General features: G+C 43.3%; 1 protein-coding gene across 1 annotated transcript; it reads right to left on the reverse strand.

The window, feature by feature from the left end:
- Positions 1–16,183: 16,183 nt before the first annotated feature.
- On the reverse strand, positions 16,184–18,997 carry LOC4344077 (probable mediator of RNA polymerase II transcription subunit 26b). Its single transcript, XM_015792375.3, has 9 exons — positions 18,279–18,997; positions 18,136–18,204; positions 17,968–18,050; positions 17,807–17,859; positions 17,587–17,708; positions 17,459–17,504; positions 17,055–17,362; positions 16,822–16,963; positions 16,184–16,618 (listed from the first exon to the last, which is right to left on the reverse strand). The coding sequence occupies exons 1-9, from the start codon at positions 18,675–18,677 to the stop codon at positions 16,488–16,490; spliced, it is 1,353 nt and encodes a 450-aa protein (XP_015647861.1). The 5' UTR covers positions 18,678–18,997; the 3' UTR covers positions 16,184–16,487.
- Positions 18,998–22,430: the final 3,433 nt, after the last annotated feature.

Raw genomic sequence — 22,430 nt, forward strand, 5'->3', positions numbered from 1 at the left:
TTCCGATGCAATGTTGAGAAGTATGTGAATGGAGCTAGGGTGAAAAGGTTTGCGATTTGGGACTTGGGAGCATGAACATCCAAGGCATAGTGCTGCATGCCCCTTGTGAAGGGATGGATGCAAAATGGTCGACCACCCATCTACAATTTTTCACATTTTAAAATGTTTAAAATATAGAGTGGTGTGGGCGTGTGGCTATGTGAGTATACATACTTTGTTAGATAAATACTTCCTCCGTTTCACAATGTAAGTTATTATAGCATTTCTCACATTCATATGTCTAGATTCATTCACATTAATATGAATATGAGAAATGTTAGAACGACTTACATTGTGAAACGGAGAGGGTAGGAAATAAAATCTTTAGCCTATGAAGTAAGTATGGGCGCTCCCTCGATTTGTTGTCTCTAGAGATTTCAATGGTGGTTCTGTTCTAAGAAATGATAGAAGGAAAAAAAAGCAATATTTGATAGTTTAAGAAGCCTTCACATCTAATTTGTGATTTAATTGTTTAGTGATGCGTTTAAGATTGAGGTATAGTGCAGGGACATATCATAATATTACACGCGTTTGGCGTTGTGGGCTGCTTTCTCTGCCCTCCCTACCACCACCACCAGTGGGCTTTGGGCACGAAAGACCGCGGCCTTTCTACCACCGCACAATTTGCCAATGGGCCAACATGACCGCGAATCACACGCCACATCCACGCGATTTGCTGGGCCGCCGCCCGTACGCGGGTCTCGCTCGCATCGTCGCCACCAAATCCGTCTCCTTGAACAATCAGCTTTAGTTCCAGGTAGCCACAAAGCGGAGTTGGGCGAGGCTGAGGCGTAGGTGATCATGAGATGGATGAGATCCAAGGTTGATAAAACACCGTACGGTTACCACGCGATTATCATGCGCTGTAACCTTTTCAGTTTTCAAAATCACGGTATATACCTTAACCGTTAAACTGTAGTGTAGGGTGATGATAACTTTACGCCAAACGGTTTGGTAGACCTAAATGGGATCTCGCGCGAGGCTACAGCAGTGAACTTAGTGCGCCGACCTGGCGTGGCAGCGCCTTGGTTTACGGCTTTCGCCGTGCAAGTGGACAGCTTTGGCTGAAAAAAGATCTCTCGCATTCCTTGTGGTTCACATCGATTTCCCACGCAATTTGACGGATCACGCGTCAGTGCTGTTGCTGCTGCTACTACGTCGTCCTCATATAGTTATCCTTTGCACGCTGCTGCTAGTCAGATCACAAGCAACGTTCTATAGATCACGGTTTGGGGATCGAATCACTTGAACATGATCGACATGACGAGGCAATCAATCAATATGCAATAAGTAAACTGATTATATTGAGATATACTCCCTCCGTCCCGTAAAAAACCAACATAATATCATATGTGACACATCCTAATACTTATAGACATACATATGTCCAGATTCGTAACACTAGAATATATCATATCCAGTCCTAGATTTATTTTCTATAGGACACTACTTTACTACTTCCCCGTTCTAAAATGAAACTATTTATATTTTAAAAGGAAGTATTGCTTATTTAACTCCAGAATCCGGATATGTGTACAAGGCTGTTCAAATTGATGCCATTTTAAACCATACAATTTTTTTTGGCAAAGTTGTTAAAGATATGCCTATATATTTAGGTTTTTTTTTTGCCAAACTTTGGCAAATACATAAGAAATCATGCTAAAATTTTGATGATATTATCAACTTACTAAAATTTTGGTATTTGGTAAGATTTATATTGGCTATAATCTGAACAGCCTCTACGTGTCAAACTCTGGATAGTTTTTTTTTAGCTTATGAAGGTTGCATGTTGTAGGCTTGAGAGGACAGTTGTAACGCTCCGCTTTTCGTGAGACGTTAAAAACTAATTTGGCAAAATCTTATATGCGAAAATTTCCGTTCTTTGTGGGCGAGTCTAAGTTGTGCCAAGATCTCAATTCAAATCCGTCCTTGATCCCTCTCGTCACCATCAAAAATTGCCTCCTCGAAATTCCTCTTCCAACTCAAGTCTCCAAATCAAACTCTGAAATTCTATCCCTCTCTTTGAATCATCGCCAAATACTTCCCCAGATCCAAAATATCCAAAACCCCATCTTGAATCCTCCGTCTACTCCTTCCTCTCATCCAGATCCCAATTCCAAAATCTAAGTCAAATTCCAAGTTCAAATTCTCTTCGAATCAATCTCCTCCGAAAAAGTCTATTATGCCTCCCTCGGATTTTTGTGGGCCATTTTCTCCTCGGCCCATCTCCTCTCAGCCGCTCCTCCTCCTCCTCCTCCTCCTCCTCCCCCTCGCACGTGCGTTGCGCGTGTGCGCTCGCTCTCTCCTTCTTCCTCGCTCTCTCTCACCCTTTCTCTCTCTCTCTCTCATTGACTCCCGCCGACGCCGCCCAAAATCCCAGCCACGCTGCCGTTTCTCGCGCGCATGGCCGACCGGCAAGGACGCCGCTCCCACGCGCCTCGCCTGCCCGCCGCCCAAAACGGAAGGGAGAGGCTTCCCTTTCCACCGTCCTCCCTCACTTTTTCCCTTCTAAACCCGGCCTCTCTCCTCTCGCCCTTGTCTTCTTGCGCGCGGAGGCAGAGGACGCCGACAACGTCCTGCCGCGCCTGTGCCCCCACCTTGACCGCGCCACGCCGATGCTCCCGCGCCCGTGATTCAATTCCCGCCGCACGATCCACCGCCTCCACCGCCCCTTCGCATCCTCGCCGTCGCCACGTTTCGCGCAGCCCACGAAAACGCCGCACCCGTCCAAGAGTGGGAGAAGCAGCTGCTCTCCCTCTCCTTCCTTCTTTTCTCGTTTTGGCAAGGGACCAAGCCCCTTTCCCCCTTCTTTTCCCTTTTGCCCGACACCGCCGGCGTCATCACCTGCCGCCGCCTTGGCTGCACGTGTCGACGACCGCCAGCTCGTCGCCCTTGCATCCCTTGACTGCCAATGTCGGTTTTCCTCCTCCAAACCGACCTCTCCCCCTCCGCTATAAAAACCCGAGCCCCCCTCAACGCCTCGACCACCCACTCGTTTCCTCCCACAGCGCCATTGCCGCCGAACCACCATCCCCGCCATGCTGCCGCCGTCCTCGCCTCCCTCCGCCGTCGCGCGTGCTGGTGAAGCCGGCGTGCGCACGAGGAGATGACGCGGACTCCGGCCGCCCTCTCTCCCTCGGCCCGAGACCGAGGTGATCCCGCCTGTGCCGTCGGACACCCTTCCCGGCGATCTCCCGACGTGGTAGCCTCCGTTCTCCCTCCCCACTCTTCCTTCCCCCTAGCTTGCGCGATTGCTAGCCTAGACCTTCCCAAATGCGCGAGGACGCTGCCTCGAGCCCCGCCGCCGCCCGGCATGGCCTCGCCGCCAATGCCGTCCGCTCCCGGAGGCCGCCGCTCGTCGCCAGCTGTCCTCGGTGCTCCTCTGTCCCATCCGGCGCCGAAAACGGATTCCTTGAACCCCGGATATGCTCCCACCCCTTTTAATCGAACCCCCGTTGCTCCGGTGAAGTTTCCCCCTTTTCTCGCCGCCGGCGTACGCCGCCGCGATTCGTCATCGCCGGCCTCCCTCCGGCGAATCCGATCCGGTGGCTCACTTCCTCTCGTCCGTCCCATCGTTCCGGTGTACTCCCTCTCTCTCGAATCGTCGCGACGAGCTCCGGTGAACTCGGCCGCCGTCCGCCGTCCATCTCGGCCGCCCCTTCTTCCTCCTCCCGCCGGCCCGCGTGGCTGCCACGTAGGCGCCACGTCGGCGCCACCTCGGCTTTGACCGAGCCGAGCCGGTCAGCCGCCTCCTTCCTCCCCCCCTCTCGCGCGCGGTCCACGGTGCACCAACCGGCTGCGCGTGGGCCCGCCGCATCCCTGGTCCATCCAGTGCACGCCCGTGAACCGCGCTCACCCGAAACCCTAGCGCTGCCCTCATGCGCCGCTCCCACGGAGAGCCGCGCCACTGACAAGCGGGCCCCACCCGGGACCCCGCAAGGTGGATACGGTCCACCCGGACCCATCCCCCTCTCTCCTCCCGCGCGCCCCGCCCGCTTGGGCCGCGCCTTGCCCGGCCATGGGCCGCCTCCCCGCGCCCGCGCCCGGCCCATTGGCTCGGCCGCGCCGTGCTTATCCCTTGGGCCGTACCCGAGCCGCCCAAAGAAGTCTAAATCCCATCCCTCCTTCCATTTCTTATCCAAAGGATTAATAAATCCTTTTTTTTTCCTTCCTTTGTCCCATAAATCAATTCCTTATTCCCAAAATTCCACAAATCATTTCCTTTGGTCCCGCGCGTCAGTGACTGTCAATAATATTCTTGAGAATATTATTTCTATAAATTCCATAAACCATTTCTCCTATTCCAGAAACTCCAATTAAACTTCCAAAATTCATATCACCTAATTCGCAACTCCGATTGACTCCGTTCCACTTCCAGTAATTCCGTAAAATTGAGATCTATTTATTGGCACTACTAATTAGTCTAAATAGGATCTTTCTTTTGGTCCTTTGTTTAGGTTTTCGATTGTTTGCGTATAGTTGCGGTTATCGGATTTTCGTCGATCGCGGGTTTCCTCGAAGATTCGTGAAGCTTCGTGAAGACCTTGAGCAAGGCAAGTCACCCTTTGATCAATTGCCCCTATAATTGAAAATTCATTATTATTTTGTTTGCAACTTGCATTATTAGAATCACACACTTAACTTGCTTGGCCTCGGTTTGCGTGCCAAAACCGACGGACCTACCCAGTAGTCGCACTAATTTCCGTAGGTCATACTACCCTGATTCCTTGTCGCTCCACCCTTGTGGTACCTCGGTATTCGTGTTCTCTGAGCACGTATACCAAATATCCCACATACACCATTGTTTGTCGAAAACTTGGGAAATGGGTTTGTGAAGCCTTCAAAACCCGACATGTGGTGTCGGTGTATTTGAAAATAAAATGAATTGTGAAAACTCGCGATGCGGGGGTTGTGCCTATGTGGCACTGTCCCGTATTCGCATATAAGGACCGATTCCTGTGGGAAACTCATCGAACATAATCAAAGTGCAACCACAAGGTGGAATGGGACACCCTGGCTAAGTAACTAGTCGGTTCAGGGAAACCTCGCATGCCAATAGTTGGGAACGCCGGGGCGGGGTCGGACAAACCGGGTTCCTGGTAAGGCAAGGACGAGAAGCTTGCTCACTTACCGATCAAGGTGGTTGGAGTTTGATTTGTGAACGCCTAAAATGGCCTATGTTTATGTGAGGATTTGATCCTTCTATGTGGCATGAGGTAACCCTGGGTCGGCTTGGGAAAGGCTTTGTTGCGAACCTCTGATACCGACGGGTGTTCGGAATAAGTTCGTATCTTGTGGGTAAAGTGTACCCCTCTGCAGAGGTTAACTAACTGTTCGAACAGCCGTGCCCACGGTCATGGGCGGATGTGAGGTGGTTCCCGTTGCGTAGATTTGTTTGCCTGTGCTTTGTGAAAAGTTGTTGTGGTGTGGGAATCGTAACCAGAATCAGCCTATGTGGCAGATGGATGACCTGAGTGGTCAGAAACGAATCTGTGTGATTCGGGATGTCTGCGGGCATCATAGACTAGGCTTCCCGAGTGGAAGCGGATTGTTGTGCTGCTAGGCAGCTGGACTCTGGGAGTCCGAGAAAATGAAAAAGGCTCTGGGAGCCGATTAATCAAGTGGAATGGCTCTGGGAGCCGATAAGTAATGATCTGACCCGGGAGGTCGGTACATTACCAAATGAGCTGTTGAAAAACATCTCTTAAAGTCGAATCGAGACGCAAGTCTCTTTTCGGCCCAAACTTAGAAAGAAATAAATCACTTAGTGATTTCAAAATGTCTTCAAATAAAAGATTTGCAAAACAACCTTACCTCTCTTCCAAGCTTGCATTAAACACCTAAGTTCTCGTGACTTGCTGAGTACGAAAGTACTCACCCTTGCTCTATATAAATATATATATATATAGTTCCTCCGCCCTGAAGAGAAGGCAAAGTGAAGTGAATATTAGGGTTTCGTCCTGGTTCCCAGCCGTCGCCTGTGGTGTTGGGTGTTAGACCGTTGGTTCCGCTGCTGCTGCTGCTGGTGGTGTTTCCTCGTCCGCGTCGTCGGTTGTATTCTCGGGCTGTCTGAGCTGCAACCTAAGTTAAGGTAAATAAGTCCTCTATTTATTTTAAGGATTGCTATGATTCATATTTGTCACCGTGGGTACCAGCACTATGTCCTGGGACTGGTACCGAGATCGCGGTTTCGTAGGAAGCGGTTCACGCCGTTTTCCCTACAACACGCTCCTATCAGGTGCCGTTGTACGGCGGTATCAGATTGGGGTGTGACAACAGTTATGCAACTTTTTACAAACTATGGATGGAGATTCACAAATAGACTTGAATAAATGTGTACTTCTTATCTCGGTTTGGTCTTTTATTTTGTTGGGTGTGTTTAATTTTATTTTGAACTATACTCTTCGTTTATAATAATTGACTGTAGTTATGATGAGCAAAGTTCGAAATATTTCATTCCATTATCTTAAAAAAAATATGAAGATGGTGTTAGTAGTAGCATATGTTCGCTCTCGCTCAGATAAACACAAACAATAGTAGGAGTATCGTCGTGGACATGGATAGCACAGTAAAGGATCAGAATTTCAGAAGATATAGACGTGCCAGCCAGGGGCCCCTTGCATCACATGCCGATGGACGCAAAATAATGTGTGTTGAGTTGGTGGCTAAAGGCGCCAAATTCATCGGTGCTGCACACTGCACTACACTGTAACGCTGGCAGTTTGCATTTGCAGCCGACCAAGTCAAAAAGGATGGCATCCGCACCTTCTAATCTCTCACTTTCTCATAGCAAAAGACACCAAGGCCATTGTTTCTCTGATTCTCCAGGCCCTGTTTATTTTTTTTTCCAAGGGGTAAAGGTAGGAGCTCTGCCGATTTCATTAAGGATATTCGGCTCTATTAATTGTTATCTGCAGCTGGTTAGCCATGACTAAAATTTAAATCTAATATCTTATCAGCAGCAGTAGTGCAGCTGACTGGAGAAGTGATGATACAATGTAAATTACCCTGAGATTATTTCCAGGCTTACCTTGATTATGCTTGGGGAGAGACATTACCAGGGAGACAAATGATATTTGGGGCCAGTTCCCTGACGGTTCCAAACTCTGTCACACCATGTAGCTGTCTTTTTACCATGTCAACAGCTAGAACATATGCAGGAGTAGTAAACAATATTGGTACCAAAGCATGCTGGGAGTGGGTTGAGAAATCCAGAGGTTCTCCAATTTCCGCTCTGCGTTGGTGGACACACTCTTGTTGTACTGTGATAATCTGTGATGACTTGTTCCGCAGCAGTTTCTTACGCATCTGCTCTTATAAGCTGATGATATCTGCGTGAACTGGCAAAAGAACTAATCCAACTATTTGCAAACAAATATTCAACATTTACACGACACATAGCTTTGCTTAGTTTCTTTCACCCTTCCCTTAGGAGTCCGCTCGGTTTAGCCAAGTTATTGCATTCTTTGTACCCCCACCCATGTAACCGTCTCGGAGTGTGTACAAATTCTTGCTGTTGTTATTGATGTTGTTCTTATTGTTGCTGCTATCCTATAATTCACCAACTCGTTTTACTCATTATCATCGAACAAATCCAACGGTAAATCGATCATCTACTGTAGAACCCGATCCGGATCATCCAATCGAATAGCAATCAGCTCCGGTTCAGGCAGCCACAAATCCTCCGCTCCAATGGCGAGATGATCGTGAGATAGATATGGGATCTCGCGGCCACTGCAGTGCAGTGAGCTAGTGCGCCGCTGATGTGGCAACACCTTGGGCCGAGTTTAATTAGTTCGGAAATTTTTCTTCAAACTTTCAACTTTTTTATCACATCAAAACTTTCCTACACATACAAATTTTTAACTTTTCCGTCACATCGTTCCAATTTCAACCAAACTTTTAATTTTGACGTGAACTAAACACATCCTCAAGTGGACACAGCTGCTTTAGCTGGGAAAAAAAGAAAAGAAAAAAAAATCTCTTGCGCCTTGTGGTTCACATCGATTTCACGCGCAATTTGACGGATCACGCATCAGTGCTGCTACGTCGTCCACATAGTTAATCCTTGCACAGCTGCTGCTAATTAATCAGATACTCATGAGATCACAAGCTAGCAACGTTTATAGATGGCGGATTTTGGATATCGATTCGCCTTCAACATGATCTAGACATGATGAGGCAACAAATCAGACAATCAGTAATTGCTTCTTTAAGACATTGAATTTTAAAAAGGGAAAATAAGAAAAAAAAACAATGGGATTTTAATATGAATATAAGTATATATCAAAAGGAGGATTATAAGACATGGGAAAAATACAAAAACGAATATTTGATTACATCGCAGAAAAACATATGAATCAGATGAGAGAGAATAAATTTTCAAATGATTTGAGTTTTTACTAACTTTTGTCTAAAATCTGTATAGTATCGTGCATTCTATAGAAATTTTAACGAAAATGATAGGATTTAATTCTTTGTATCAAATACATTTAAAGAAAATTCCCTTATAAGTTTAAAATCTCTAATTTTTTTATGAGATATATATGGGCCTAAACCGATGAGATATATGTGAAGATTATATTCAAGTCAAACTCGCTATCCGACTTGTTACAACAAATCAAAGTTGTACACCTTTCGTCTAAAAAAATTAACTTTTAAAGATAAATCCAAACATGTAGTGGAAGTTTTTTTTATGTGACAGGAAGAGTACGTGGGTACGTGTGAAGGTTTGGTAATAGCATCTACTTGCTAGGATTAACAGAAACAATAACAATACTGTCTTCGTTGACACAGGAAAGGATCAGAATTCAGAAGATGGATATAGACGTGCCAGCCAGGGGCCCCTTGCATCACATGCCGATGCATGCAAATAATGTGTGTTTGAGTTGGTGGCTAAAGGCGCCAAATTCATCGGTGCTGCACTACACTGTAGCGCTGGCAGTTGCATTTGCAGCCAACCAAGTCAAAAAAAAAAAAAAAGATGGCATCCGCACCTTCGAATTTCTCACTTTCTCCTAGCAAAACGCACAAGGGTCCGTTTGGGATAGTTTCTAACTGTTGCAGTTTTTTTCAATCAAAAGATCTTCCAAATAATTTATTTTTTTTAGATTTTAAGAAGATATAGTTATAGAATCTAGAAAATAAACTAGAATCCAGAAGCTGGAAAACCCAGCTTTTTTTTAGTTTCTGAGAAACTGGCTACCACCAGTTACTTTTCAGAATTTTAAGCTCCCTAAACAGTCCTGAAAGCCGGTGCTTCTCAGATTCTCCAGGCCTGTTTAGCATAGATTTTCGGCTCAATTGTCATCTGCAGGCTAGAATAAGACATGTGTTCGCTGTATAGCAAAAATCATCGAGGCAATTAATCTCGCGTGAAAAACATATATAGTACCGATCGATATCGGATTAATTAGTTCATCATATTACTTCTGCTTCACGCTTTGGGTATCACTATCAGCAGTTAACAACACCGTGTGTTAGGTCAGTTGAGTATACGCAGAGGTGATCAAGTACTTGATCAAGGCCACAATTAATTCGAGACACTGTTGGGTGAGAGTGTTGCTACAGTGCTAAATGATACCTACCCACTATACATGCTCCATCAAACAGTTGAAAGGATCATAACAACCAGCTTAATTAAGGCCCTGTTTGGAACATTAGCTCAGGGCTAATTTTGAGAGCTAATGTTTAGTCATGAATTGGTAGGCTAAACATTAGTCTAGGGTGGTATGTTTGGATCCATGGGCTAATTCAAGGCTAAAAGGTGGAAAGGGTAAAAAGAGAGGAGAGAGAAGGAGAGACAGTTGCTTTTTTATGGTCCCACACAAAATTAGCCCCTATAGCACCCTTTGGAGGGGCTAATGTTTTGAGGGGGGCTAATTCATATTAGCTCAAAATTATCCCACTTGTTTGGATCCTGAGGGTTAATTTGAGGCTAAAAGGTGAGGGCTAAACATTAGTCCATAGAAATTTAAAAAAATTTAAAATATAAGTCACGTATAAATTACTATTCATATTATCATCTGATAACAATAAAGTCCTACTCATAAAAAAATTTAAATAAGACAGACGATCAAAGTTGGACACGAAAACTTATATTTGCGCTTAAAATGGGATGGATAGATTACTACTTATATGTAAGTAGAGTCAACAATGAAGCCAAAGATGTCTCATGGAACTAAGACGACGAAGAGCGTATATTTGGTTGTTGGTTAATTTGTCGAGGTGTGTTTTATGTTCAACAGTGGTGGAGCCAGAATTTTTTCAAACCTAGGGCTCAATTAGTTGAATGTATAAAGTTTTACCTTTATCTTCTAGTTTTTAAAAATTTAAAATAAAATTTCAATAAATATTTAGGATCAGGACTAGTGCTACAGCCCTAGCTGCCCTACTCGTGTCTCCGCCCCTAATGTTCAATAGTAGCAACGTCTGCGATGAAGTTCAGATGACCACCCAGTCAGCCCGGGAGCTAGATTCACTACTAAGCATAGAACTAACAACTTTTCTATTTCGTATACAGCTAATTATAACTTAAAACCCGTTATACTTATTAATGATAAAAATAATTTATGTGTAATTTTTTTATATATGTGTTTTTATTTACTCAAAAGTTAATACTATAAATAAATTACAATGAAAAAAAATCAAAATCAACTTTGTAATTAAGTTGGAGTAGATCCTAATCAAAATCAATGTGAGTTGGAAAACTCAACTAAAGAACTTAGCCTTAATTGCTTTTCTCGTTTGATCTGATTCCGTGTTCTAACCGCCCAAGGGAAATTTAATCATCCAGCCCTAGTATCATTGTTCTGAATCTCTCTACACCTGTAAAGTGATCAAGGAAATTAAGAAACACGGTGCACTGATGCATGGTTCATCAACTAACTCTCAGGGACCAGCGATGATGCAGACGTAATATACTCCATCATGCATGTGATACTAGCAATTCTCTCTTCCATTCACTCTCTCGTCTAGTACATTTGAGTTAATCAGTCAGTTTGGAATCACTTTACAACGAAGTTAATCACAGACAAATTCAACATGCTTAAGGACGGACAAAGATGATTATCAAAGACATTAAACTACTACTCTTTGTCATCTGAGGATACTGTAGTTTTATACTGCAATTGCAGCAACATTATACTATTAACGAGACCTGTTTTGTCATTGCGAGATCCACTCCAAAATTTTCAAATGCTCGTGGTTTTGCAAACAAATTGTAACCGAAGACAGACATGGGTGTCAGAGCTGTCGCCGTTGGAAGGTGACATGATCGCAGCCGTCCACTCCATCGGCCGCTGGCTAACCAACCAACCCCGTCCGCCGACATGCTGCTGTCCGCCTCCTGCCGACTTGTTCTTGTCTTCCTCCTATGCTCTTAACTCTGAATTTTGTTAAGAGATAGAAGGACCTGTAGTAATTATTTATCAATAAAATTTTATCAAATTTGTCATATCAAACATCTCGCCACATATTTCCCACAATCAGAGCCCTTTGAATCGTAGGAATGAAAAAACGGAGAAACAGAACAAATATAGGATTCTGACAGGAATGTAAGTGTAAAACAGTGGATGCAAAACACAGGAATGATCGTTTGATTGGATCACAGGAAAAGCACAAGAATCGAATGAAAGAGATAGACTCAAAGAATTCTTACCAAGAGGTTGACCTCTTGCTAAGTTCCCTTCAAAACCTATATGCAATAAGCCATTCCATAGGAATTTTGTAGGATTTGAAAAACTTCAATCATTTGAATCAAAGAGCTACATAGGAAAATTTCCTATAGGATTTCAATCCTATGAAATTCCTTTGATTCAAAGGGGCCCTCAGTTTATTGGAACGGGATCTTGTCACAACTAATGCTCCGTTCGTTACCAGGGGTTCCCAACCTCCCTCCCTCGTTTTTCGCGTGCACGCTTTTCAAACTGCTAAACGGTGCGTTTTTTTGCAAAAAAAAAAATTCTATACGAAAGTTACTTAAAAAATCATATTAATCTATTTTTTAAAAAAAATAGTAAATACTTAATTAATTACTCCCTCCATCTACTTTTGATAGTCATATTTCCAAATCTGAAAATTTTATTTTTGATAGACATATTTCAATCCAACAACTTATCATCTTAATGACTTTCTTGGATTTAATGCATGACTCTTCATTCTTCCACACATGATTGGCTACATGGGCATTGAGAAATGTAAATATTAATGAATCGTTTGTTTACGAGGAATGACTAGTAGCATATTTAAATGGATGATAAGTAGAATTACTTATCCTTGGTCTGTGTGCCAAGATGAAATATGACTATCAAAAGTAGATGGAGGGAGTATATAATAATAGGTGCTTTGTTTTGCGTGCCGGGGAGGAGGGGTTCCCAACCCCTCCTCCCGAACACAGTCTAAGTGCTTCTAGCTATGAAGTTAGGCATGTATTTGTCTTTGTACTGTTAGGCATGTCTTTGTACTCCGTATATAGTTGGCATTATTCTTTTTGGATGAATGGTGTATGTTGTAACCAGGTATATTTCTCTAAGGGTCCTTTGAATCGCAAAAATAAAAAACTGAGGAATAGATAAAAAAACATAGAATTTTGATAGAAATACAAGTGTAAAAGATATGATTAAAAACACAAGGAAGATTGTTTCATTGAAGACAAATAAACGCATGAATCAGATGAGAGACTCAAGAAAAATTTCCCATGAGGTTTGACCTCATGTAAATTTTCCTCCAAAATCTCTATCAAATTATTTCATATAATTTTAAAAGACACATAGAATTTCATAGATTTTTTTATAGGATTGAAATCCCCAATTTTTTTTATATTTTTCAAACTAATTAAGGGCTTCTATGCGTTAAACTTGATTAACATAGGACATGACAGATTGTAGCAAGTTGTTACCGGCAACTAATCAGACCCAAAATGCCACTAGAATTCGCCTCTCCAGTTTAATTAGGATCAAATACTAGTAGCACTAGTTTACAGTACACTTCAGTCCAACAAAGCGACATGTATCATTTTGAAACTTTTTTTTAATTGAAGACCCAACATATTATTACTTGGGTGTGATTTCGACATGAAACTAACGATTATTTTGGTCTATATGATTATAATCGGTTGCTTCTTCTCCAATCCGTGTCCAGCTTTAGTTCTCACTCGAGCTGTCGTGATATAAAAATCAGCTGGATTGTTAGAGCAGAACACCCGTTACTAAAAAACAAGGGCAATTTTCTTTTTTCGTCCAAGAAAAAACACGAAACAGAAAACCGAAAGGAAAGCGACAGCAATCAGCATCCGATGCATTTTCTTAACTAGATGCGATTGCGTATCGTCTATGTTAATTAAAGTGAGAAGAAAATCAAATCCCGTCATTAGGCGGCGAAAAACGAGCGTCATTTGATTTTTGTTTTTTGTTTTTGTTTGTGTTTGGCGTAGCCGTGTGGTGTTTCCAACACGATATCATTATCAAAACTAGTGCGTTCTGCTCCGCCGTCACGAGCTGAAGATATTGACCTGACCTGCAGGATCTCAATCTCTTCGGTGCCCGGCTGGCTGCGAAAAGTTTACTTTCTGGCAAGCATAATACTCCGTTCTTCCCAAATTAATCATTACATAATAAAATTTAAAATTTCTCCAATTGATCGTCATATAACTGAATGGACAAAGATTTTATCAAAATACAATTAATACATGATGGGAGAATATGTGCATGCTAAGATACAATTAGCATAGTGTTTTAATCGATGCATGTATTGTGGAAGAATATGTGCATGATGTTTTAATTGATATGATTTAATTATCCTTAGTCTTGGTGCATAAATATATATGATGATCAATTTATGCATACTATTAGTACAGTATATTCCTTCCTCGGTTTCAAAATATAATAAACTTTTCTTTTAAAAAAAACAGATTTTATTCTAAATATAACAAGATGTAAATGTTATTTTTGCCACTAAATTACCCATACTACACGTACTATTCTTTGACTTTATTATAGTCCGGTCATACACCTCGCCGTTTCAAGAAAGCAAATAAGTATTTTTACTCTTTTTAATACTCGTGTAATCGTATAAAAATTATTATATTTTTAAACGGAGCAAGTACTAATACTATAGTGGGTTTGTTGTTTGCTTCAGCTATTTTGCGACAACCATCTTCTAGCGGCTGCAGAGAAGTTGCAGCCGCAACAATATGCTACTATAGTTGAAATATTCAAGAAATCGTTCGGCATTTAAATCGAGCAACGTCAACAAAAATGCTTCGGAAGAAAAAAGAACAATAAAATGCCGCATATGCTGAACCTGAAGGGAGAGAATATATCAGATCTTTCATTAATTGCAATGGAAATGTACCAGTACTACTCTCCCTTTTTTAAAAAACTTTTAAGAAAGATTTCAAGTACTCCATAAATGCAAATATGCTCAAGTGTATACACTTTCGGCACCATCATTTCGTTTATACGTTGAATAAGCCAAACGGTATATTTGCGAACAAAAAGTAATTTATGAATAGAATTTTTATATACGTGTTCTTTAACATTTTAAAAGCAAAAGCTGAAAAATAAACTTCGATGAAAGAAACCCCAAAATCAGTTTCAAATTTAAAGTTGAAAATTTAAATTTTAGCTGATAAGTATAAGATGATGCATTTTTTTCCATGGCCACACATGGGACACAGAGATAGTGAACACAGATGATCATAGCTGGGAACTTTCAACGCCACAAGTGCAGTGCTTCGAACTTTGAAGCAGCCAAGAGAGCCCCCCCAATGCTGTCCATTCCCTCCATATTTAAACGCACCCCCCGACGTGGTACACACATGACACTGACGGTGGGCCCATACCTAACCGCCGCAGAACTGGGGCCCACCCGGCAGTCACCCGTACAGTGCTAACGCAAGTAGAGCAAGCTCCTCGAAGCAACAGCACAACTGCTGCATGAGTGAATCATGGCCGATGAATGAAATGAATGAATATGATCTGTTTGGATTTATTTTTTGGGGGGTCAAAACAGCCGCAAAAATAGTTTATAGTGTTCACACAAAGCCTGCTCATTCTTACTCTGAACTTGAATTTGGAATCCATCCACAAGAATGGACCGGATTGACTTCTATCCACCGAAATTCAGCCGTCCAAGGTCATTCATTTGGACCCCAACTCCCAAAGGGTGGAACTCAAGTTTCCTTCCAAGTTCCAAGAAGCAGCACAAAGGTACTCCCGCGCTAATAAACGGTGTGATTTTTTAAAAAACTTTCCATGTATAAATTTCTTGTCAATTTTTTTATATCAACTTTATAATTATTGATTCATTTATTTGTACTCCCTTCGTACTCGTAAAGAAAGTCGTTATGGACACAACAGAATTTTGACTTATTGTTTCTATAAAAATATTTATTAAAAAGTTATATATGTATATTTTTATGAAAGTATTTTTCAAGACAAATCTATTTATATAAATTTTATATTTTCAAACTCGACAACCTAATAGTTATTCATGATTTATATTCCCAAAGTTTAGCTTAAATATTGTTCTAGACGACTTCCTTTACGAGTACGAAGGAAGTGCCCTCGAATGGTCATTACAAAATCTTTTGGATATTCAACCATTTTAGGGCCGCATCAATTGGCCTAATAAGACAAAGCAAAAGCTAAAATTTGAATTTTCGAAGTTAATTTTAAGATATTTTCAACGTAATTTGTTTTCAGTATTGACTTTTAAATCGCTATGAACAAATGTATTAAAAAAATCAATAAATTATTTTTTATTTTTAACAAGACAAAAAGACTTACGGAGAGTATGGTCCTACTATTTTTGACAGTGTGATCTTGACCATAGGTAACTTCATAGTTAATTTTTCCTGGCATCAACTAGAATTTTGAATTTACCAAGAAACTTTCACTTGAGGCTATGTACAGTCTGATACGTTGGCGTTCCAGTCCAAGTCTTCGCAGGGGGGACAAGCTACGCTGAATTCAGCGAAAAGACAGACCCCAAAAGGTCTTTGAGCCTGAAAAGCAGGGCGCAGAGACCCAAAGTAGGCAGCAAACATCCTCATTCCGATGGCAGGGTAGAAAGCAATTTGCATTTCAACCGAGGAAACACCAACACAAACAGCAAATTTAGGGGCTCAAGATCAGGATCGGTATTGCAGAAACTCATCTCGGATTGGCAGTAGCACTATCTTTACAAGTTTTTTTGACAAACCACTAGGAAAAAAAAACCAGCCATCGTGATCAAAAGGTTAAAAGAGAGTGCAAACCAGCAACACAGCTCTCAAGAAGTGTTTGTGGTGTGTGTGTGTGGCACTGGAAGCAAGTTTTGAAGGAAAGCCTTATTGCTGTTTATGTACTTGGCTGGACTAACTTTAGCCGAAAAAAGAAGAAAAATTTGGATGGAATTGGGAGATGGGAGTCTATGATCCCTTGGTGCTGGATGATGGAATTGGTGCCTCATCTTGACCAATTCCGGTTGTTGTTGAAGTTGCTGTTATTCCTCGGCCTGCCATTAGGCTGCCAATTCCGGTTCGCTTGTTTCGGCAAATTTTGTGGATCCACCATTTGTATAGTTCTCTGCTTCTTTGCTGCATTTACACAAAAATATAACCATGACTCGTCGCATATAGAAACTCAAATCAATGAAATTTACTGATCAGCAAAAAATAGTAGTAGTACTATAATATTCCAAACAGAGGACAAGATATTGTGGTTCAAGTAAACAAATTCCATGATCCAGTTGATGTTGCAACAAGTGATAATAGACCCAATTTCATGGCGGAACACATACCGTTATCAAATTCTTGGTAGCCTTCCTGAAGTTTTCTCTTTGTCACCTCTAGCTTTGCACTATTCGTGAGTTCAAGCTTTGCATTCTTCGCGAGTTCTAGCTTTGCCCGAACTGAATTTTCATCGTGATGGCTCGCCGATTTCTACAGCCATGGCAAAGAATTAAGACCTCAAACAAGCATTTGCATCAATCAAATAAGCATGTATATTTTGTCGATAAAGCAATATGCTCACATCAGATGGCATAGGTTGCGATCTGCCTTGAGCTGGCGAGGCATCTTGATGCTGCTTAGTCCTCGGTTGAGGTCGCCCAGGACCGGACTCTGGGTTTGAGGGCCTTGCAAGCATCGCCGCGATGAATTGCTCTCTCGTCTGCCCATTGCTCAGTTCCTGTGGTCTCGACTGCCTCATCGCAGATTGTTCTTGCTTCCAGCTCTGGTCTGGATCATATTGCTGGGCCATTGGCGGCAGCGGCCTTCTAGCTGGTTCTTGATTCCTTGTATACAGCCGGCCATTATCCCTGCCGCCATTGCTCCTCGTGTCTACAGATAATCCACAAAACAATCAAGATGTCAAACACCAGCTAAGAAGCCAACAACCATCACAAAAAAATATTGAACAAGGGTCTGATCACTCACTTCCATCATCATCCATACCATCGAAGAACTTGGAACCTTGGTTTTCCTGAGGAAAACTCAGAGGGAGCTGTGTCAGATCATACCAACCAGATATGATTTCGGATGGATGTGCCGACAATTCCAATTACCTCAGATAGGCGGATGGAAGTGCTCGGCGTAGCGAAGAGAGCGCCCTCATCCATGGAAGGAGAAGAGAGCCCCCGTTCATCCTGCTCCAAGCCAGAGGGATGCATGGATTGAGGAGTATGATCTGTGTATCATATCATTGCAGAATGCTTAATTCTCTACTAAATCATGATACAGAGGTTGAAACTTAGAAACGATGAACTGTTCTTGCTTGCTTCCTACCTACAATGGCGTCGCGGCTGCTCATCCACTCATCGACTATGCGCTTCCAACCTCTGCATTCGATTCGCAAACAAACATGTCAACGAATGCAACTGGCTAAGAAAAACAAATTCGATTTGAATATGAACAATCCAAGACGAGATGGGAACACATGGCCATACTCGATGAGCAATCGAACAAGGTGACGAATCTGCTTGGAGTTGTGCTTCCGGTAGCTGCTCACCGCCTTCCCAATCTCGGTAACCTGCAAAGACGAATCCGCATGAACACACTAGTCAACACATGAGCTTGGTTTGGCATGGCTGCGGCGGCGGCGGCGGCGGTCTCACCGTCAAGGTGTCCACCGTGAGCTCCAGCTGCTGCAGTCGCCGGAGCAGCTCGAGCAACGTCGCCTCCGACTGCATCAACATGGCAGAACAGATTCAGTACGAGAAGTGGAGGATGGTGAGAGAGAGAGGAGGAGGAGGAGGACCTTTTCTTGGTCGTTGAGGAGGATGGCCTTGATGCGCTCGGTCTCGGCGGCGACGGGGTCGTCGTCGCGGCGAGGGACGGCGCCGTCGTCGGTGATGACCTCGGCGCGGTCGGAGCTACAGAGGCTAGGGACGCTGGCGGCGCCCTCGGGGTGGAGGAGGAGCTGGGCCGTCGGCGCGTCGGCGGCGGCGGCGCCGCCGCCCGCGGGGGGCCCCGCCGGCGGCGCGCCGGGGACCAGGTGCGCCGTGTAGAGGCGCTCGGCGATGGCGTCCCGCCTCGACCGGAGCGCGGCGGGGTGGTCGGACGCCGCGACGGCGATGGCCGCGTCGATGGCGTCGAAGATGCTGTCCCCGGCGCCGCGGAAGAAGCCGAGCCAGTAATCCATCGACGGCGGCGCCATCGCCGGCCGATCGCCGCCGATCGATCCGCCGCCAAGAAACCACAGATTAATTTACGTTCTCTTTCGATTCGATTCGATTTGATTCTGTTCTTCCGTTAAAAAAAAAAAAAACAAACCCCCAGAGAAACTCCTACAGATTGCCACTCTGCGACGCAAGAACTCGCCACGGATTCGTGGGCGGCATTACCATCTATCTACTCAACGCACGCTGGATTGGAGACGCAACGCAACCAAAGTGAAGAAAGAAAGAAAAGGTTTTTCCTTTTCTTTTTCTTGGTGTTCCTGGGTGCGTGACTAAATTCTGATTGATCCCTCGTCTCGTCGTCCCCCCTACCCTGTGCGTGCCTATCTATCCCAATCCCTCTCGCTCACCACCACCACGCCGAGAGGTAGAGGAGAGAGAAAGAGAAAGAGGGGACACGCCAAATTGCCAACCGAGAGAGAGAGATTGTGGTGGTGGTGGTTGCGAACTTGCGATTGCTCGCAGATTACGAGCCGCAATCTCATCCTGCTTTGCTCCAGCCGATCAGCTGTATCACCTCCCGTGTGGCCGTAGCAATTTACCGTGCCGGTATGGGAATGTGTTTTTCTTACTTGCTCTAGCTATTTTTTTTAAGCGAATCGGTGAGCCGCTAATTTCATTGAATATAGAAAGAATAACTGTACAAAAGAAATAAGCTACACACGCACAAGATAGATCTTTTGGTTTAGACTAACTTGAAATTAAGCCAATCGCTGAGACTTCTCGCGCCGCCAAGGCCCATTGCTCTAACTTGAGCTTAGCCTACAAACGAAATTGCTATGGGCACACACGGATTATTGGAGTTTGAACTGCTTGTGTTGTGGGGAAACCACTGGTGGAAGTGAGGGGAACTGTAGGGGAGAGAGGGAGAGATTGAGAAGGAACAATGTAGCTATGTAAATGGAATATATTTGCTTTACTTTCTCGTTAGTGCGTAACTTTACCACTTGTCGGAATCCGCTACATATCGGGTATTGTTTTGGCTAGTTGCTGTCTGTGTTGCAAATTAGGAATTTTTGTTGAAAGAGAGTTAACGGTCGAAGATAGTCATTGATGATAAGTATAAGACGCTGGATGTGTTTGATTGGTTTCTCATACTTGTCTTTTTCGTGATTAGTGATTGTACTATGGTAATTTCTCATTACCTGTTTGAGATAAAATCGAGAAGAAACGATGTAGTTACATAAATAGAATATATTTGCTACTTTCTTCTTAGTGCACAACTTTACCACTTATCGGAATTTGCTACATATCGGCTATTACTTGGCTAGTTGTTGTCTCCGTAGCAAATTAGAAATTCACGTACTCAGTGAGTTATTTATCAGAGATAGTCATTGATGATAAGTATGAAGCGCTCGATTGATTTATCTTGCCTTTTTTATGGAGTAGTGATTGTAGTGTGATAACACCTTTTTGAGATATAAAAAAATTGATGTGCCTTTTACCACTTGTTGAAATTTGCTATATATCAGCTAATTAGTTGTTGTTCGTACACCAAATTAGCTAGGAATTATTGCTCTCGGAGAGTTACCGATCAATATTGATGATAATTAAGTATGAGATGTCAGGTGTGTTTGATTGATTTATCTTACTTACCGTTTTTATGGAGTAGTGATCGTATACTACGATGATTTCTCATCACCTTTCAGATAAAATCTAGTAAGTCTTTTTAAAGAGAAAAAAGAACTTGTGGTGTGTGATCAAATGGCGTCTAAACATTCAAGACAAATCCTTTTCTACACAATAAGTTACATATGCTATTGGTTCCCGCCAACATTTCAATACTAGATTATTTGTCTCTAATTTGTGAAAAGGAATCTACTGAAAAAGAAAATAACAGGTGAGAGAGCACATGTATTATTTTAGTGGAGCTAATTCATTTCATAACAATTTCAATGTCCATTCTCGCATAAATGCGGCATTTAATTTCGTATATTTGGAGAGGAATAAATCATGATCGAGTTGGTTAGGATCAGAGGACGTTAATATCATCCAATTTTAGTTGGTCCAGTTTGTACGAGGGACCACCGTTTGCCGAACAGCAAACAAGTTCAATTATACTTGTAGTATATTCCAACTGCAAAATGTACTATTATTTTTTTTTGCGGGGATGCAAAATGTACTATTAGTAGTACGATAATTAGGATTAATACCACCGTGAATATCTTTGCATATATACATGGACTTGGTTAGTTTTTTTTTTCATGCGGTTTGACTTCGTGCATCTTCTGCTCAACACACAGTAATGGACGCCTAAGGTTAAAAAAGATCTGTAGAAGCAGTCTGTCAAACATGACATCCAACTATCCGAGAAGCAAAGCAATGCTAGTACTCTGCTTTGACCAAAAGAAAAAAGAAAACGAAATAGTGACCATTGATCAAGGCAAAACCAGATGCAAAAATGCTGGAATACCAGTACAGCATATTTCAGTACTATATTATTATACTTCATCCATTTTAAAATATACTAATACAATTAAACAATATCGAGTGTAATGAATTTATATTCGTTGCAGTAATAGTTTAGTGTCTAAATATGGTGTTAGATAGGAGTAATTAGGAGTGGTAGTACAGTGCTGTATAAATTGATCTTTTTACAGGGAAACGAACCACTGCATGAAAAAGTGGGAGGAGGCCGATTAGAGCAGGTACAATAACAGGCTATAAGCCAGCTGCAAATATATTTTAAGGAGATAACTGAGGAGAGAGAAGGGTAGTGGGCTACAGATTTGTAGCCAGCTGTAGCACGAACTCCAAGACGCAGTGTGTGTATGATAGGTGGGACCATATATTAATAGTGTAGTATGTAACTATTGTATAAATGAGCTATTAGATTGGCTATAGATGAATTGGAGCTGGTAGTGGGCTATACTATTGAACTTGCTCTTATGGCGAGGAGTTATTACTGCTGCCGGTTGTCAAATTTGGGCCTTTTCTAGGTTGACTGACCGCTAGCAGCTACTCCTACTCCCTACTACTGGTCAGCTCACGCCGTGAACCCAACCAACCTGACGTCACCCCCCGTGCCACCGCCACTGCCACCTCCATCCCCACGTCAGAGCAGTGGGCCACTCGCTGCAGCCTTTTGGTTGGACGGCCGCCGGCCCAAGCCCAAACAAACCCCCGCGCGCCGCGCGACGGCGCGGAGTGGCGGTGGCGGTGGGTTTTTTTTCGCCGGGGGGAGCAAACCGCAGCAACCCACATGTCCGTCTCGCTCGCCGCCTCGCGCTCGCGCACGCGCACGCGTACGCGTAGGGCTCCATCGGCTACGCGCTGCTGCTGTGCTGTGGTGTGCTGTGGCAGACTGGGTCGAGGTCGGCGGATGCGCGTGCGCGTGCGTGTGATTCTTGTGACGGTGCGATGGATGGGGTCAGGTCAACACAGGGGACGCGTGTACGGGAGAGTCTCGGCCAGGCAGGCTAGGCTGCCAGGTGTTCCGTGTCTTCCCGCCTATAGATGGCAATGTACCCATAACCCGAGACCCGACGGGTTTTTACTCTATTAGGAGCCAATCATGTTCTAACTCTTATACCCATGGGTCTACTAACGGGTGGGTATGGGTCTGTTTTTTACCCACCCGTACCCACCAACCCGTTGGTAGAAAAAACCCGTTGATTGAATCTAAAACTATTAGTATTATAACTCTCAACGACTACTAAATCATAGCATAAAACTCCTTTCACATCTTAAAGCATTGCTTAGTCTAGTTATATGAAATTATTATTTGATTT

This window comes from Oryza sativa, chromosome 7, assembly GCF_034140825.1.
Source record: "Oryza sativa Japonica Group chromosome 7, ASM3414082v1".
Taxonomy (NCBI): Eukaryota; Viridiplantae; Streptophyta; class Magnoliopsida; order Poales; family Poaceae; genus Oryza; species Oryza sativa.

Bases quoted from the DNA above. Each gene is read 5' to 3' on its own strand.
- LOC4344077 (XM_015792375.3), bottom strand. From the start codon at position 18,677: ATGGCGCCGCCGTCGATGGATTACTGGCTCGGCTTCTTCCGCGGCGCC. The intron at 18,051-18,135 runs GTGAGACCGCCG...TCGTCTTTGCAG, and splicing joins TCACGGTGGACACCTTGACG to GTTACCGAGATTGGGAAGGC. The intron at 17,363-17,458 runs GTGAGTGATCAG...GATTATCTGTAG, and splicing joins TGGTATGGATGATGATGGAA to ACACGAGGAGCAATGGCGGC.